The sequence below is a fragment of the Mustela lutreola genome, chromosome 2, assembly GCF_030435805.1.
Source record: "Mustela lutreola isolate mMusLut2 chromosome 2, mMusLut2.pri, whole genome shotgun sequence".
NCBI classification, from domain to species: Eukaryota; Metazoa; Chordata; class Mammalia; order Carnivora; family Mustelidae; genus Mustela; species Mustela lutreola.
The window spans coordinates 92,006,361-92,026,497 of record NC_081291.1 but is presented as its reverse complement, the minus strand read 5'-3'; the positions used below and the strand labels follow the sequence as shown (position 1 = coordinate 92,026,497).

The window sequence follows — 20,137 nt, the reverse complement described above, 5'->3', positions numbered from 1 at the left end:
AGATGGGGACTTGGGGGACGGGGGCTTCACTGAGCGGAAGCAGGATAAGGGAAGTAGGAGAGGAGCAAAGCACCGTATTTGCCTGATCTGAAAGGATTCCAGAGCATGTCGCTCTCTGAGGCAAGAGGGCTGGTCTGTTATACTCTTTCTCTATTAGTCACTGGCTGCAGACCATCCCCAGGAACTGCACGGAAGGGGAGGAAGGCTATGGGCACAATCTCCTGCATTAGCTGACTCTCCGAGAGCTGAGAGCGGTTCTCCTGAGAAAGCGGGCCTTGTCTGTGAGCTGTTACGGGCTATATTCATAGCAGCTGGGCCCAGGGCAAGGGTGGTAAGAGGGGTACCAGCCTGATAAAGAGAGTCTGGGCCCAAGGGAGACACCACCAGGATCTACTGTTGTAGTCAGCCACCTCCACGCTGGAAATCAGGGATGTACTAGTATGCCTAATGATTGCTCCCTCTTTCCAAGTAACTCAGAAGTTTGTCAGGGAATCCTAGGATGCAGACTGACCTCCAAAACAAATGGATCGACTGTATTCACAGAGACACAGAACATTGGGACCTAAGCAAATCAATGAATAATTAAAGTTCTTCTAGCCAAGTGTAGCATAATTCATGCTTTTGCCTTTGGCTCTCTGTCATCTTTGAGAGATTGTTTGCTTGACAGTGTGCCTCCAACTATAATTTAGTGCTGTCTGCTTTGATTTTTTGGTAAATAAATAAATCCTTTGTTTCTGTGTATTAAAATGAGAGTCGGTTAAGCCATAAAAATGTTTATGTTCTTAAATGATAATAAACATAAAATATACCAGTACCTGGACTATGATCTGCCAATGTTTCAGTCCAAAGGATTAAGATGAATGTGATTAGCAGGATCTTCATTTTGTTAATGAAGGCTTCTTGCTTATATTCTGTAAAAAAAGTTATTTACAATATGAAAAAATCTCATTGTATAACAAGACATAATGACTGGAGAATCTGGGTTATAATGCAATTCACAACACAAGTGTCTGTCAAGTAATGCCAGGTGTGTTTAAAAAACTCATTAAGCATTTGGAGTATTTACTGCAAACAGAGAATGCTGACATTTGCTGAGTCCTCGCCATGGCTTAGATACTTTTCTCAGTGCTTTATGAGTATCGTCTAATTTAATCTTTACAACTGTCCTACAGTGAGGGACAAATACTGTGGCTATGTGACATCTGAGGAAACATCGCAGAGTGGCTTGGGAAGTGGTAGATCCAGGATCCCAACCCAGACAAAGGTGACTGCAGAACCCAAGCTCTTCACCACCGTAAAAATGCCTCATACGAAGTCTGTGTCCTCACAAATCACACTCTTTTTTTTAGATTTATCTATTTATTTTAGAGAGAGTAAGAGTGAGGGGGGTGCAGAGGGAAAGAATCTTTGAGCAGACTCCCTGCTGAGCATGAAGCCCAATGTGGGGCTCCATCCCCACCCATGAGATCATGACCTGGGTTGAAACTAGAGTCAGGCTTCACTGATTGAGCCACCTGGCCCTCCCTCAACCTTCTATTTTTATGTCAATAATGACTGTTGTGTATGTTCACACCTTGGCCCAAAAAAGCCAAAGCTACCCATGTCTCTTTCTTCATGAAATGCTTGTGAAGTCTGTTCTCACATTTACAGAGATACTCAGTTTTACAAATTACTTAAGCTCAGCATTTCTCTCCATGCAGCTCACAATCACTCAGAAATCTTCAGGGAACATTACAGTCTTTAGAAATTCCACCCATTCAGAGTTGTTTTTTATAAAGAGGAAAAGAGATCAAATGACCAATATGCAAAAATAAAGCTGCCTTAAGTGAGATACCAAAAGTATAAGGGCTTGGTTTTTTTCTAGAATTGAATTTTCCAGCACTTCTTTTGAAATTGTTGATTATTAAGGAAGGGTGAGAGAATCATTGGAATCTAGATTTGGAAGGGACCCAATAGATCATTTAGACTAAACCTTTATTTTGCTAAGGATAGCCACTAACAAGGCTTCCTAGTAGTTAGTGGCTGAATCATGGCAACAATGTCTTTTAAATCTATATTCGTCATATTGTAACATACCACGTATTTTACTTATTCATTAATTTTAGTATTGAGATAAAATTTGCATACTCTAAGATTTACCCCCTTTAAAGTGTTCAACATATTTTAGTATGTCACAGAATTTGTATCCATTATCATTAATTCCAGAACACTTTCATGACCCCTCCAAAAGAAACCCCGTACCAGTTAGTTGTTAATCCCCAACCTCCTCTTCCCACTGACCCTGGTGAACACTGATCTATTTTCTACTCTATTGATTTACCTATTCTGGACATTACTATAAATGGAATCATATAACATATGGACTTTTGTGTTTGGAATTCATTAACATCATGTTTTCAAGACTTTTCTATGTTGTGATATATACTAGTGCTTCATTCTTTTTTATGGCTAAAGTTCTGTTGTATGGATATACATTTTAAAAAAATCTATTCTGGGGGTGCCTGGGTGGCTCAGTGGGTTAAGCCTCTGCCTTCAGCTCAAGTCATGATCTCAGGGTCCTGGGATCAAGCCCCACATTGGGCTGTCTGCTCAGCGGGAAGCTTGCTTCCCCTCTCTCTGTCTGCCTCTCTGCCTACTTGTGATCTCTCTCTGTATCAAATAAATAAATAAAAATCTTTAAAAAAGTCTATTCTGTTGATGGACACTTGAGTTGTTTCTACTATTATGAATATTGCTGCTATGAACATTTGTGTATAAATTTTTGTGTGGATACATGTTTTCATTTCTTAAGGAAATACTTTGAGCAGATTCCTAGGAGTGGAATTTTTGGTCATATGGTAATTTTATGTTTAACATTTTGAAAAACTGCCAAATTGTTTTCCTAAGTGGTTGCACCATTTTGCATTCCTACCAGCAATGAATAAAAGTTCCAACTTCTTTACTTTATCACCAAAAATTATTATTTTCTGTCTTCTTTTATTCTAGTGGGTATAAATGGGTATCTTACTATGTTTGATTTGCATTCTCCTAATAATGAATGACATTGAACATCTTCATTTAGTTATTGGTCATTTGTATACCTTCCTTAGAGAAATACCTATTGAAACACTTGACCCATTTTTAACTGAGTTATTTATCTTTTTTTAGTGTGTAATAAGAGCTCATTATATATACTGGATGTTAGATGATTATCAAATATATAATTTTCAAGTATGCTCCTCCTACTCTGTGGGTTCTAATCTCTCTTAAGACTGTCTTTAAGATACAACTAACTTTAAATTTAATTAACTCCAATTTATCTATTTATTTTTTCTTTTGGTACTAGGGCTTTTGATGTCATAGCTAAACCACCATTACCTCATGAAGATTTACTCTGATGTTTTCTTTCAAGAATTTTATAGTTTTAGCTTTTACATTTCAGTCTTTAGTCCATTTTGAATTATTTTTGTAAGTGGTATGAGGTAGGAATTGAATTCTACTCTTCTTTATGTAGATATTCAGTTGTCCTAGCACCGTTTGTTGAAAGGACTTTTCTTTTACCACTGAGTTGTCTTGGTATGCATATCAAAAACAAATTTACCATAAGTATATGAATTTATTTTTGGACTCCCAATTCTATTTCATTTATATCTATATGTATATTCTTATGCCAGTACCACACAGCCTTGACTATTCTACCTTTGTAGGAAGTTTTGAAGTCAAGAAATGTGAGTCCTGTAACTTTGTTCTTTTTCAAGGTTGTTTTGGCTGTTCTGGGCCCCATAGATTTCTAAATGACTTTTGGGATCACCTTATCAATTTATGCACAAATGGGCTTTTTATTGAGATTGCCTTCAATGTATAGATAAATTTGTGAAGTATTACTATTTATTTTTTAAAAGATTTATTAATTTTATAAAGAAAGAGAGCACAAGAGACCATGAGCAGGGGGTTGCAGGGCAGAGGGAGAGGGAGAGAGAGAATATCCATCAGACTCCCTGCTGAGAGCAGAACCTGATGCGGGGCTCAATCTCACAACCCTGAGATCATAACCTGAGCCAAAATGAAGTTGGATGCTTAAATGACTGCGCCCCCCAGTGTCCCAAGTATTGCTATTTTAATGATGTTAAGTCTCTCAATCAATTAATATAGATTGTCTATAGAGGAAATAATTTGTTTTAACTCCTTGCTTCATATTTCTGTAATGTTTTTCAAGAAGAAGAAATTGTTAGAAGTCAGGGATAGAAGAAAGCCCTCTCTAAAAAGCCATGCTGATTTAGGAGTCAATAAATATTCAGAGCTGTTATGTATATTTGGAAAGTGAGACTGGACTCTACCCAGCTCAGGCTGAACTTAGTTGCCCTATTCACCTGTGGGTGCTAGAACCTCAAAGAAGATATCAAGGGTGGCCATCCATGGGCAGCTTCACTCCAGCCTGCAACCCTTGGCTTGGCTCCACTCTAGTTCCCTCTTCAGCTCAGGTCCCTACTCTGCAGGTCTTGGCACCAAAATGGTGGATCAGCAGCAAGCGAGGTAGGCAGGCATGTCTTGTTTATTTATTTGTTTTTAATTTAATTTAATTATACTTTTTGTGTGTGTTCCAAAATTCATTGTTTATGCACCACACCCAGTGCTCCATGCAATATGTACCCTCCTTAATACCCACCACCAGGCTCACCCTTATTTATTTATTTTTATTATCTTTCTCTCCCTAGAGCTGGAAATCAAGCTCTAAGAGAATGGGGATTTCTATCTGTCTTGTTCATCATTATATCACCAGCTCCTGGCACATAGTAGGCACTTAATAAACACTATAAATAAATATTGTAACTTTGCATATACACTATTTCATGAATATGTACATATATTTATAGCTTAATTGTGTAGAGGTGGAATCACTAGGTCAAAGGTATGTTTAAGATTTTATGAGTATTGCCAAACTACTAACCATTGGGCTATATCAAATAATACTCCAATACCCATCCCCACAACAAGCATGTTTCATAATTTTCAAATCATTGTCTTTTTTTCCAACTTGAGATATATTTGAAAAATTACATTAAGGTGTACTGCTGGTTATTTGATATATGTGTATATTATGAAATGATCACCAAAATAAGGTTAGTTAACAAATACATCACCTCACATAATTACCATTGTGTATGTATATATGTGTGTGTGTGTGTGCTGAGAACTTTTAAGATCTATATTCTTGGCAACTCTAAAGTATACAATACAGTATTGTTAACTATAGTAACCATACTGTACTATAGTTACTGTAACCATAGATGTAATCATCCCCCAAATTTATTCATCTTATAACTGGAAGTATGTATCCTTAGACTACCTTCACACATTCCTTCCCCCACCCCCCTGAAAACTAGTACTCTACTCTGCTTCTATGAATTTGGTTAGCTTAGATTTGACACATAAGTGAGATTGTTCAACATTTGCATTCTCCATCTGATTTATTTCATTGATCATAATGCCCTCAAGATTCACCCATGTTGTAAATATCAGGATTTCCTTTTTTTATGGCTGTGTGTGTATGTGCGCATGTGTGTGTATCACATTTCTTTATCCGTTTATCTGTCAATGACAGGTCATTTCCATGTCTTGGATACTGTAAACAATGGTGCAATAAACAACAATGCAGATTCCTCTTCAAAATAGTGATTTTATTTCCTTTGGATATGCACCTAGAGTGGAATTGCTGAATCATATGGTAGTTCTATTTTTAATTTTTTGAGGAAACTCCATACTGTCTTCCATGGTGGCTGCATCAATTTACATTCCCACCAACAGTGTATTTTTTTTTTAAATTTTATTTATTAATTTGACAGACAGAGATCTCAAGTAGGCAGAGAGGCAGGCAGAGAGAGAGGAAGGGAAGCAGGCTCCCCGCTGAGCAGAGAGCCCGATGCGGGGCTTGATTCCAGGACCCTGGGATCATGACCTGAGCCGAAGGCAGAGGCTTTAACCCACTGAGCCAACCAGGCACCCCCCACCAATGGTGTATTACAGTGCTTTTTTCTCCACATTCTCACCAACATTCGTTATCGTTTATCTTTTGTGTAATAGCCATTCTAATAAATGTGGGGTGTAGTTTTGATTTGCATTTCCCTGATGATCAGTGATGTTGAGCACCTATTCATGGACCTGTTGGCCATTTGTATACCTCCTTCGGAAGAAAGTCTATTCAGATTCTTTGTCCATTTTTAAACTGGATTATTTGCAAGTTTGTTTTGTTGGGGGATGTTACCATGTTTCAGTACCTTGCATATTTGAGATATTAATTCTGTATCAGATAGGTTTGCAAATAATTTCTCCCATTTCATAGGTTGCCATTAAGCTTTGTAGTTTGATGTACTCCTGCTTGTTTTTGCTTTCACTGCCTGAGCTTTTGGTGTAATACCAAAAAATTGTTCCAAAAGCCGTGTTAAGGAGGTTTTCCCCTTTGCTCTTTTCTAGAAGTTTTATGATTTGGGGCCTTATATTTTTAGGTCTTTAATCCATTTGGAGTTAATTTTTGTCAGTGGGTAAGATAGGGGTCCAGTTTCATGCATTTGTACATCGCTGTTCTATTTTCCCAATACCATTTGTTGGGAAGACTATCTTTTTTACCATCGAATATTCTTGGTTCCTTTTTTGTAAATTAATTGACCATATATGAATGAGTTTATTCCCAAGGTCTCTATTTTGTTCCACTGATCTATGTATCTGTTTTTATGTTAGTACCAGCCTGTTTTGATTACTATATCTTTCTTGTATGGTTTGAAATCAGGAAATATAATACCTCAGCTTTGTTCTACTTTCTCAGGATTGCTTTGATTATTTGGGGTCTTTTGTTGTTCCATATGAAGTTTAGTGTTGTTTTTTAATATTTCTGTGAAAAATGCCACTGGATTCTTGGTAGAGATTGCATTAAATCTGTAGGTGGCTTTGGGTAGTATTGATATTTTAATAATATTAATACTCCCAATCCATAAACACAGATGTCTTTTCATTTATTTATGTCTTCCTCAGTTTCTCTCATCAATGTCTAAGTATTTTATAGTTTTTGATGCTATTTAAATGGGATTTTTTTCTTTTCTTTTCCTGAGATTTTATTGTTAGTATATACAAATGCAACTGATTTTTGTATGTTTATTTTATATTTCGTTGAGTTTTTTCATTAGTTCTAAGAGTTTTTTGGTAATCTTTAGGGTTTTCCATATATAAGATCGTGTCATATGCAAACAAAGTCAATTTAACTTCTTTTCTAATTTGGATGACTATGTTTCTTTTCTTGTCTGATTGCTCTGCAGTAGGACTTCTAATACTATATCTGTTGCTTCACAAACCGGCCCCTATACCCAGAGGGCAAGGACAAAGTAAAGAAAGAGGCAGACCACTCCTGACTGATGGATGGCAGGTTTAATAAACAAGGGAAATGACTCATGAGGCTTTTCTTGGGTGGCGGCAAGATAAATAAATCTCCACAGTCACTCATAAAAATCTCAAAAGTTTATGTAGAGGGCTTTACTGGGTTCAGTCACATATATTGCTAGATGGCCTCAACCACAACTTATTCTCTTGAGGTGATGTCCTTGGACAATTCCTAATATGGGGAATGGTAGACATAGCATATATACCAAGGATAGGGTAGAGGTGAGAGGCTTCCGATTGCCTGGGTCTAACTTGAGAGTCAACTAGCAGTCATGTCCTCTTGATTACCTACTCCAACAATGTTGAAGAGTATAGTTAATAGTGGGCCCCCTTGCCTTTATCCTGATCTTAGAGGAAAAACCTTCAACCTTTCACCATTGAGTATATGTCATACTTGTCACATATAGCCTTGATTATGTTGAGGTACATTCATTCTACTCAATTTGTTCAGAGGTTTGTTTTAATCTGTAAAGGATGTAGAATTTTGTCAAGTGCCTTTTCTGTACCTATCAAAATAATCATAAGACTTTCATCTCTCATTCTACTAATGTGAGGTATCACATTTATTGATTTGTACATGTTCAATTATCCTAGCATCCCAGGGATGAATCCCACTTGATCATGGCATATGATCCTTTTAATGTGTTGTTGAATTCAGTTTGCTAGTGTTTTGTTAAGAATTTTGCATCTGTTGTGAAGAGCACTGGGTATTGTATATTTAAGTGTGGAATCACTAAATTGTCCATCAGAAACTAATTACACTGTATGTTAAGTAACTTAAATTTAAATAAACTTTTAAAAAAGAAAGAATTTTGCATATACATATTCATCAGATATAGTGGCCCGTAGTTTTCTTATAGTGTATATATATCAGGTTAACGTCTTAAGTTAATACCAGCCTTGTAAAATGAGTTAGGGAGTGTTCCTTACTCTTCAAATTCTCAGGAAAGTCTGAGAATTCTTCTCTAAGTGTCTTGTACAATTCACCAGTGAAACCATCTGGTCCTCTACTTTTCTGTGTTAAAAGGTTTTTGATTATTGATTCTGTATCCTTACCCATAGGTCCATTCTCTGTATTTTCTATTTCTTCCTGATAAAGTCTTTTTTTTTTTTTTAAGATTTTATTCATCTATTTGACGGAGAGAGAGACAGTGAGAGAAGGAACACAAGCAGGGGGAGTGGGAAAGAGAGGGAGAAGCAGATTCTCCACTGAGCAGGGAAACTGATGGGGTGCTAGATCCCAGGATCCTGGGATCATGACCTGAGCAGAAGGCAGACGCTTAATGACTGAGCCACCCAAGCGTCCCTCCCCAATTAAGTCTTGGTAGGTTTTGTTTCTAGGAATTTATCCATCTCTTCTAGGTTATCTAATTGTTGGCACAGTTATTCATAGTAGTCTCTTGTGGTCCTCTATGTTTCTGTGGTATTAGTTGTAATATATCTTCTTTCATTTATAATTTCACTTATAATTGCATTATTGGAGTCCTCTCTCTTTTCTTCTTGGTAACTCTACCTAATGTTTTGTCAATTTTGTTTCTCTCTTCAAAGAATCCACTACTATTTTTGTCAATCTTTTCTACTGTTTCCCTATTCTCTATTCCATTTATTTCTGTTCTAATCTTTATTATTTTCTTCCTTCTGCTAACTCTGGGTTAGGGTTTTCTTCTTTTTCTAGTTCCTGAGATATAAACTTAGGTTATTTAATTGAGATCTTTCTCTTTCTCTTACTGTATGCATTGATAGTGGTAAACTCTCCCCCTTAGAAATGCTTTTGCTACATCCCAGAAGTTTGAGAATGTTGTGTTTCCATTTTTGTAGAGCCCCTAGGAGGGCTCTGTAATCATTTCTGGTCCAGCAAGCTCACAGACTGTGCTCCCTGGCAGGCAGGGGTCCACATTTGGACTCTGCGACTGAGCAATGCTGTGGGACAGGCTCTGCAATTGCTCTTGGTCTGGTGGAATCTTAGTCTGTGCTCTGTGACTGGATGGTGCCACTGGCTGGACTCTGTGTTTAGGTGGGGCCACCATCTGGGCTTTGTTAAAATCAAGGACAGATAGAGCCTAGCCTTGAAGGTTCCTGAGCAAAAAAAAAAAATCAGTAATCAGGCAAAGCTTAATTTAGCTTACTTTAGGAGACTAACTTGACCCAGATCATTTCTTGCTTTTGCCTCTAGAAATCATAAGCAAACTTGAACTACTTCTTAAAATTGATAGGAGGCAACCACCAAAAATTGTAATATTGTAATCAATCACTGTGAAGAATAAACAGTCATGCTTTCTTGCTATATAAGCTGCCTTTAAACAATACATCCCTGAGACTCATTCTTTGTTCTGGCTTGAGTGTTACTGTTTTGCAGATTGTCTTTTTGCAAATTGTCTCTTTGTGGCATAGAACTTTGCTAATTACCACTTTAGTGATTCATTGGTTTTATGTTGGCTCTTCTGAACGTTTGACATTTTATGATGTTAGAAGTGGGATGCATGGAAGACCTCCAGCACCTCCAGTGCTGGTGAGCAACCAAGGGCTGGTACCCACAGGGCCCACTGAGCTCACAGCTTTCTCCCTGACCCTGGGGCTTGAGGGAAGTCTTTCTTGGATCTGAGATCTGCTCTCTGCATTCTAAGTTCTCCAACTGTATTGCGTACACTTTTCTTCTGTTTTTCTGCTTTGCTTTCCGGTTTCTGCTTTTGTTTGCTTGTGTGTAAGTCACCTATCCTGTCCAAATTTCAGGGAAAAGATGTGATTCCACATGATTCCACATGTTTTAGAACAGCTATTGGAAAACAAAGCCCCTCATAGTTAGGGTGTTTCAGGATATCCAAAGGCAAGATAGATTCTACCTGGCCCTTGGACCATTATCTTGTGCCTTTCTGGCAAAATGGGTGAAGTTTTTAATTTGTAGAATCACAATGGCCATTCTGCTGAATCTTTGTTTTAGATAGGTTCACCTTAAGTGGCACCCTTAAAAGAAAGGATCCCAAACCTCTCAGAGACAATGGAATTCATTCTTTGATTGGTATGCAGAAGCTTCCAAAAGACAAAATGACTTCAAATATAGTTCTCAAAGGATCCCTGCAGCATACAAATAAAAAAATCTATAGTTTTTCAGAGTCCCAATCTGAGGGTGTTAAAGGGGCGGGGAGGGGGGTGGGAGATTGGGGAACCAGGTGGTGGGTATTATAGAGGGCACGGATTGCATGGAGCACTGGGTGTGGTGCAAAAATAATGAATAGTGTTATGCTGAAAATAAATAAAAAACTAAAAAAAAAAAAAAAACAGATGAATGGGGAAAAAAATCTATAGTAAAAAACTTTGGCCGTCTGAACAGGTAACCTTACACAACTTGGTCCATCTGTCAGAAACACAATTTGAATTCAACTATTTTTTTTTCACTTTTGTACCTGAGACAAGGCTAAAAGTTTTAAAACAAAAGTTATAAGATCTCTGTGTCTATCTGCATGTTACATATGTCTATGTGTGTATATTGTGGATATGGGATATTTTTCTATCTCCAGATGGTATTGCCAAAGAGCTCTATTTAATTGGCTCAAAGAAAATTAAGCATTTATATAAATCAAGTGTACCCTCAGAAACACAGAAACTAACCTAAAGTTTTTCTAAGTTCATATGATCTGGGATAATCTTTGATAAATAAAAGCTAATTTCAATTTGTTGACTTAATAAAAGCAGGCATTTCTTCAAAATTTGTCAACAAGAAAAGAATTTAAGATGATGGTAATTATTTTGAGATCTAATCCAAGCATAATGTTAAAGCCAAGTAATTAAGTGAATATAAATAAGATCAAAGTTTGTACTAAGTTAAACTAAATAATGGATATTCATTGAATATCTAAATCATTTCCAAATAAGACAAACACTGAATACTAAACATAAGTTTATCTACTTTCAGCTTTTTAATTTTTATCCGAGACTCTCCCCCGCGAAAAACCACATTTGAATCTATTAATAAACGTGTTTTATGTCACAATAAAAAAAATTTATTAGGAGAAAGAATATAGTTCTAACAATTTTGAAATATTCTTATAAACTGGCTACTCTATAGAATGCTAATCTATGGTAGTTCATGTTGTGTGTTCTCTAGTTTTCACTGGAGAACAACTTGAACTGTCAAATCATTGAAAAAGTTGGAAGAAGAGCTGAGAACACAAAATGAACCAAAGAGACGCTGTCATAATGTTTAGAGTAATAGGTGTAAGTGAATTCTGTATACTGTGTGCACTGGTGCTAACAGAATGTGGGCAACGCAGCAAGCATGCCTTTAGAAGATGAGAAGCATGGGGACACCCATGAGTGCTTTCTCTTACAGCAGAAGGCTTTACTGTAACTTCTCATTTTTTCCAGCTGTGGTCTCAGACCATTGGTGAATGGTGATTAATATTTATTTAAATAGAAGACATATATATTATCTATGTTGACCCATATAGATAAATGGTTAATATATATCTTCATTTTATCTATAATTTATAGATTGATTTATTATAGATTTAAATTCTACATATAAATAAGAGAGAATAACTTCATAGAGTGCAAAATAGTGTTACATACATGGCATATACTGAAAACAGAAAATATGTGCCAGCTTATTAAACTTTTATTTCAGTTACTTATATGGTTTTATATATGTAAGTCTGCTGGGCCACAACATACACTATATTTCTTGCCGTGAAATGATCCAACATGTTTTAAAGCCACTGCTCTTATAAAACAATAAACTGAGTAACAAAAAGATCTGTGCAACCAGCCAAAAAGACCAATACAAGAACAATCACCATTTCTGTCCTGTACACACATAATGGTGACGCCCTCCCCAGGTCAGGCTGTGATCACTCTGTGAGAGGTTCAAACTTGATTATCTTCTCTTTTTGTAGCCAGACAGCAATCTTTGTTTTAAAAGAACTTTCCGCATTGCTTAGAACTTCTTACAGGGCTGGGACTTCTGCTGGTGGCTTCCCAGATATTCATAGCACTGCTGTCAGTTTGGAAGCTGTTGGCCCATTTTCCTAATCTGTATTCTGCCTACTTAGAATAAGTAGCTTAGAGCAAGCTTCTTGAATAATAATGTGGGGATCCTGTTGCCGATACCTGTTCTGTCATTCCCAATCTAAAAGAGCAGTGTCAGGATGAGCCTATAGACATGAATGAATCTCATATTGTAAAACCCAAGAGGGATATAGTTTATTTAAACTATATTACATAGGAGTTTATATTAATTTAATGTAGTATTTAGGCAATTATATTTTCCTATAAGAGTAAATCTGTAATTACTCTGTAACAATTGCCTTGCATTCTTTTCCAGATAAGCTTTGTAAGTTTTGAAATTGAGAAAATAATATTTGAATCAATAAGGCTGAAATTAAGAGCAAAAGAAGAGAGGTTTGGGGAAGTTTTTGTTTGTTTTGGTTTTCTGCTGGTTTTTGTTTTTGTATAACTACAGACAAAATAAGGATTAAAAAATGACTATACATGAAAAGTAGAAAGTGTGTTTTCAATAAAAGAAGGTATGAAGAATGGAGATGCATGTTTGGTAAAGGGAATAAAAGGTTATTATATCCTAAAGTAAAATGATTGTTGCAGAATAAGAAGGAAAAATAACAAAACCTATATAGATATAGAAAGCTGTGGGAGGTTTGTAGAAAATCAATTTTGAGAAAGGAATTCTTTTAAAAAGTTTTATATATTTGAGTGAGAGAGAGAGCATGAGTGCAGGAGTGTAGGAGGGAGAAGCAGACTCCCCACTGAGCAGGGATTCCCAGTGTGGGACTCAATCCCAGGACCCTGAGATCATGATCTGAGTCAAAGGCAGATGCTTAACAAACTGAGCCACCCAGGCACCTTGAGAAAGGAATTTTATGTGTGGTCAAGCTAAGATTATAATGGATTTAGTTAAGTTAAAAAGAAAAAAAAGGGAAAAAATGTAATATCAAAAGTATACTGGTACAAAATTAGATCTGGTTTTCTTTCTGTTAAAAGGACACAGTTTTCTTAGATTCTGGTCTGTAAAAAAAGATTTTCTTTAGTATCGTGTATTCTGCATAAAAAACAAAGATTCTATGTTTTGTCTTTATCAAGTCCTTGAATTTCCTAAGAAAACTGAATTTTCTCTATTAGAAGAGTTAAGTTGTTCTAGCTCCTCCTCCAATACGTGTCTAAAACTCTCCAATCTGACATTTTCAATTTTCTCCCACTAATTTGACTTGGAACCGCCATGAAACTAAAAGCTGCCCTTTCCCTCAAGCCATGAAAGCTAAAGTTGGACAACTTGATATAAACTTCAGAGACTTAGCACAACTCAATGTGTGAACAACCCTCTTGCCTTTTGCTCTGTGGCCACTCAGAAAGGTCACCAGATACAATCACTGCAAATGAGGAAAATCTGCCTGATTACTATGGCTTGTCTTCCTCTATCTAAGGATGCTTAGAACCCAACATCTAGAAATCTTCTCAACTGGCCTCTCTCCAGACTCAGAAAACTAAATTTATACTTGGCTCAAATTATTAACCTTTGTTTTTCTTTTGTTTCCATGGAAATGCCTCTCATTAAAACACCTGCTTGCTCACATCATAGAGAGGCCTAATTTAGAAGAAAGCCCACCTGCAACACGGCCTCCTGAAATCTGACCTCAAGTTCACCTGTTCTTACCTGGTCAGGAGGATGTGGGTTTGCTAATACATCATGTGCTTATGTAGATAATTTGTGAAAAAATCATACAGGGGCTTAGAAAGGTAATGCCTGAATCTGATTATAACCCATTTGATTTATCTAATTGGTTAAATCTTGGCTCCTGGGAATCAATGCTCTGGAGAGTTTCTCAAGCCTTGGCTGTTCTCATATTAACATCTCAAAGGTTTTAAATTCTTGTCATAAGCCATTCTATAAGCTAAATGGTATCCATCAGGACCAGATAACTGGATGAAATTAACAATAACCACATGAATGATGAAGAAGTGATTACATGGCCTTCTGGCCTGATGACCCAACTAATGGAAACAGCAAATGTGTGATTCTTTGGCATGACTACATTAACCAATTCTTGGTAACCAAGAATAATGCTATCACGATTTGGACAAACTTTCTGCTTGCGGAGAGAAAGCCTGAACAGAGGGAATTATTAAAATTAAGGATGAACAGAGATGATCCTTGAAGGTTCTCTGAGCAGACAGAACTGGTTAGTCATGAAGGCAAAGTTTCATTTAGCTTTTTTTGCAAGACTACCTTGACATGCATCATTTCTTCCTTGTGTCTCTAGAAATGATTAGCAAAGTTGAACTGTCATCTAAAATTGGTATGACATAACCTCTGAAAATTATAATATTGTAACCAATTCCTGTGAAGAATAAAGGTCACTGCTTTCTCACTCTCTAAGTTGCCTTAGCAATATACCTGAGACTCATTCCATGTTCTGGTCTGAGTGTTCCTGGTTTGCAAACTGTGCACAATAATTTTTACTGATTACTACCTCAGCAATTCATTGGTTTTACTTTGGCTATGTTAAACCTTTGACAGCTTCATAGTTGGACAGAGCTCTGTCTGCAATCAGGCAGGGGCATAGGCTGTCCATCAAATGTGTGGGGCTGCAGGCTGAGCTTCACAATCAGGTAGCCCGCTGGCTGTGCTCTGCTATTGGGTGGCACTGCTTTCCAGACTCTCTACCTGGGCAGGGACTTTCACGGGATCCTGTAGTTGGGTAGGGCTGGAGACTGTGTTTTGAGGTTGGGTGGGGTCACTTTCTGGGAACCTTGGTAGATTGAAGCCACAGTCTCTGGGCAAAGTCACTGGCTGGGCTCCCTGCCCAGGGTCACTCTTCAGTCTCTTAGGTCATGCAAGGCCAGAGGTTATGCTCAACAATTGGGCAGGGCTGCTGGCTTGGTTCCCCACCTGATCAGGGCTGTGAGTTTAGCTGCCAAGATTCTCTGCCCAGGCTGCTTGTCAGGCAGGGCTGGACGCTATGCTCAGCAGTTGCATGAGGCTGAGAATTTGCTTCCTCGCCTGGGTGAGGCTATAGAATGGGCTCCATGGTCTATCCGGTCCACTGGGTAGGGATTCGGACCACTCCATGGCCAGACAGGGCAATGGGCTTGACTTAGTGGATAGGCAGAGCTGCTGGCTTGGCCCTCACTCAGGTGCTAGTGCACACTGACATGGGATTCAACAAGATCTGAGTCCTGGTTGTACTAAGCCATGTTCCACTTCATCTCTGTTTGATCCTCGGTGGTAGAATCCAGCAGATTCCCCCAGTGATCCCTGTGCCTGTCTGGGGGAGTGGCAACATGATCAAAGTGAAACTGCTCCTCCTACCTTCTAAAGTCGTCTTTCTCAATCTCTGTTGTCTGGGGATGATTTTGGGATTTTCACAATGGTGTTTTGCCTATGGGTAGTTGCTAGTTGGTCTTCTTGAGAAGGGGACTAAAGTTGGGAAAACCCACGTGGCCATCTTGATGGCATCACCTCCAGGGGCTCCTGGACCATGGCCAAGAGGGACTTGAGCTAATTCACAGGCCACTTCAGAGCCCACAGGTGAGGGTGACTCTGGCCAAATCCCTTACATATAGCACTGGTGACAGGACCAAAGCCAGGGAAACTATAACTGAGCTCTCAGAGATACAGACATGTTTCTGGGTCTGTGGCAGAGACCACAGTTAGCAAATCAGGTACACGCCTCCAGAAAGGATAAATATCCAACTTTTGTATCAACACGGACGGGACTGGAAGAGATTATGCTGAGTGAAATAAGTCAAACAGAGAGAGTCAATTAGCATATGGTTTCACTTATTTGTAGAGAATAACAAATAGCATGGAGGACATAGGGAGATGGAGAGGAGAAGGGAGTTGAGGGAAATTGGAAGGGGAGATGAATCACGAGAGACTATGGACTCTGAAAAACAACCTGAGGGTTTTGAAGGGGTGGGGGGTGGGAGGTTGGGGGAGCCAGTTGGTGGGTATTATGGAGGACAACTTTGCATGGAGCACTGGGTGTGGTGCATAAACAATGAATTCTGTTACGCTGAAAAGAAATTAAAAAAAAAAAATCAGGTACCTGGGTGGGGACCTGCCTTCTCCAAATGGCTCTCCTTGCTCTTGTACTACCTCAGGTTTCACAGTCTCCTACCTGGATCCCAATGCTCTCACAAAAAGATACTTTTGCTTAGAAATTATGGTTGTTGGGGATTCAGGGATATGAGTGAGGAGTTTCTTATTTGGGCATCTAGCTGATGTTTTTCACTTCACCTTTTCATTTGCTTTGTCTATTCTGCTTCCTTTAGTATAAGCTCTTCTGATTTGTCTTTCATATTCTCTTGAGAGAAATCTAATGGGCACATGTAAGCTCATTTTTCATTCCCTGAGCTGGTAATGTGCTCCTGAGGAAGGGTGAAAGCTGGGGTCCCTCTGCATGGGATGGGGTGGAAGAGAGCAGCCTCTAAGAGCAGAAAATCCTCAGTGCTGTAACCAAGCCATCCATTCCCAAACCCCCTCCCAGCCCCAGCTCTTCCCCAGGCACTTCTACCCCAAGCCCTGTGCTTATTCCTGAGAAGCTACCCTTTATTAATTATTTCTTATCAACGTCTTTTGGTTCTTCCATGGCTCAACTCCCCAACCTCTCCTGTTTGGATTGGGTAGAAGAAGATAGTAGCCACTAGCAAATTGCCATCCTGTCCAAACCAGCAAAGAGTAATGAAAGATGAGGATAAAGAGGTCCTAAGGCATCAGAGCGGGGATCCAAGCACCTAGGAGAAGGTTGACTCATATCTTCACAGATCCTCTTATCTCTAAGTATCTCTGATCTGGTGATGTTATGATGGAAGGTCCTGAAGCTGAGAGTGGCAGAACAAGCAGTACCTTGCAGAAGCCGGTCAGCCATGCTGGAAGATTTATACCCCAAAACAGATTTGGACACAAAGAAACTCCAAGCTCAAACAGCTGCCATGTGAATCAACTTGTACATTCTCCCACTTTCAAATGCTCAAACTTTCAGAGGCTGATTGGGAATTCAAGCCAGCACAGTCTCTGAGTGGGGAATACCCAAGCCCACTTCGGGGGGATTGATAGCCAAATTGCACATCTGAAGAGAAGATCCCACACGCAGTACCAGACAACAATGAAGTGGCCTTGCTATTTCCCATAGGGATGGTCAGCACATGCCGGCCAGCCATGGAGAGATGGAGAACAAAACTCCTCTGCCCATTGCCAGGAGACAAAGTAGGAGAGTAATAGTGGATTAATGAATAATCATTTCCCTTCTCTTGATTACATTCCACCAATCTCTCCTATTCTGAATGGTAAACTGTACTTTCTATGAGGTGGTCTGTTTAAAAACAGAAGGCATGAGGTCTAAATGTGATTTGGTGAAGCAAGAAAACAAAGAAGTTTAATTGAGTGAAATACAAAGGTGCAAAACAAGCTTCCAACTTCCTGACAGGTTCAGACATCAAAAGAAAACAGCAATTATGCAGTAAGTTATAGGAACACATCAAAGGCACTGGTGTCCATCTTGAGCCCACTGGATTGGAAATAAGTATGTAAATAGTTTATTGGAGTTTTATACTGCTAAATCCTAAATCAAATATAATACAAAAAGCATTCTACAACCACCAAGTTTCATTTCTCTCTTTCGCTCCCTTTGCAGCCAAAGGAGCAAGATGGACTAAATGATGGTAGGAAAGCAAACACAGGCCATCTCACCTTTTGCACTCCATCCTGATTCCTCTCTCACCAGTGACTGCTCTTCACCGTCCCCTGTTATTCACCCCTAACTCAGGGTATCTGCACCCCAAACAGGCCAACTGAACAGGATATGGAGTTCCAGCAGAGGGAGAAGGACACAATTTAAGAATCACAGCCTCCAGGGGGAGACAAGATGGCGGGGAAGTAGGAGGAGGCACCATTTCAACCTGTACCACAAAGTGAGCTGATTACCTACCAAAGAACTCCGATCACCCATGAAATCAACCTGAGATCAGAATTATACACGTCTAGATCTCTACAGGGGCAGAATACGCCAGTGGACAGGTAAAGCAAAGTGGGAACGTTGGACTGATATTGGAAGATAAATAAAAGGGGGAGGGAGCCACCAGAGGTGACTGATTGGAAAGTAATACCCCAATACGAGAGTGCCCTGCAATTGGGGACCAGCATTAACTTGGAGTCTGGTTGAAAGCACTCAAAAAGAGCAAAGGATCATGGGGGGGATTTGTGGGAATTGGGGTGGTTAGGGACAGGGGCTTAAGTCCCTGGACCTAGGACAGCTTCCCCTGGCACTGAGCCAGAGAGAGAGTGAGGTGAAGAAACCAGGTCTTGGTCCCTGAGCTGCCAGCGCGCCCAAGAACATGTGGGGTCCAGCTCCTATGAGGGCTGGGAGCCTTGCCAGATGGCAGAACACTGCGCTGTGCTATCAGAGCCTGAGATGCGCGGGCCCCACACCCTCTCCTGAGAGAGGTGTGCAAAGGCACCAGCCCAGCGCTCTCAGACCTGGAAAGACCAGGCACTCCCAGCCCGGGGCCAGTTGGAAAACCCCAGTGTGCGATGGCTGCTTGGAACCTCTCTGGCAGTCTGGAGCTGCCCAGAGAGCCGCTGCTGCTGTGGTTTTGGGTACAAGCAGGAGATCCTGCGTCCCCAGGGACCGCGACTCAGAACCTGCTCTGCCAGCGGCTGAGGGGGGACTTAATGTGCTCTGGAGACCCAGAGGGGAACAGACTGAGGCTTCTCTCTGAGAGGGAGGTTGGGGTGCAGTTTGCTTTCCTCTAAACCTCCAAAAACCATCAAAAGCTGTCAAGGTGAGAGAAAACAAATGAACAAACAAAAACTTCCAGAGAACAAAAGCCTGAAAAGCCGGTTTCCTCAGAGCCCACCCCCTTGAGGGGGGCGGGAGGACTTAACTGAGGGAACATCATTGACTGAAAACCCACGTGGCAGGCCACTCCCCCAGAAAACCAAACAGGAAAGGAAAAAAAAAAAAAAAAAAAGATGACAAGAGAACAACTACCACTACTTCATAGATACAACTTTTATTTTTAACTCGTTCCCACTATTCTGGTTATTTTTTTATATATAGATCATTTTTTAACCTATTTACCATCACAGTGAGATGTCCAGCACATCAAATTCCACAATAATCTTCTAACCTGAACTTTTTGATACATACGTCCATGTTTTTCTTTTGCTTTTCTATTTTTAATTTTTTTAAATTTTAGTTTAGTTTATCTAGTTTATTCTTTTTTTAATTTTATTTTCTGATATTCATATAGAGTTAAACTTCAAGGTAATTTACTTTCCCCAGTCAATGCTACCCCTATAGGTAAACCAGTTTTTAATCCCCCTTTATCTTAGGAAAGTTGAGTCCTTTAACAAAGATATCAAGATACATCCAGGAAGAATCAAAATAACCTTCCTCACCCACACTGAAAATTTATAACCACTCTCCTCTCTTTTTCTTCCACCAGTGTTTCTGTGTATTTGAGTTTGTCCTGATAGTATATAAATCTTATACTTGGGGTTATTTTTGATGAGTTCTTCCCTTTTTTGCATATATATATATATATATATACTTGTCATATACTTTTATTAGTCTTTTTGTTTGTCTGTTTTTGTTTGTATACTTCGTAAATTTACATTGGGGTCCATTTGGGCTGAGCCTTCTCTATTATCTTCCCTTTTTTTCTGTCTCTCTCTCTCTCTTTCTTCTTTTTCTTTTCTTTTTTCTTTCATTTGGGTGGG

General features: G+C 39.1%; 1 protein-coding gene across 1 annotated transcript in view; it reads right to left on the bottom strand.

The window, feature by feature from the left end:
- COL6A5 (collagen type VI alpha 5 chain) overlaps positions 1-20,137 on the bottom strand; it is a 149,299-nt gene that overhangs the window by 102,785 nt on the left and 26,377 nt on the right. The window contains exon 2 of the mRNA XM_059162583.1: positions 816-911. Within this exon, the coding sequence (XP_059018566.1) occupies positions 816-882 (67 nt within the window). The 5' untranslated portion in view covers positions 883-911. The remainder of the gene's footprint in view (positions 1-815; positions 912-20,137) is intronic.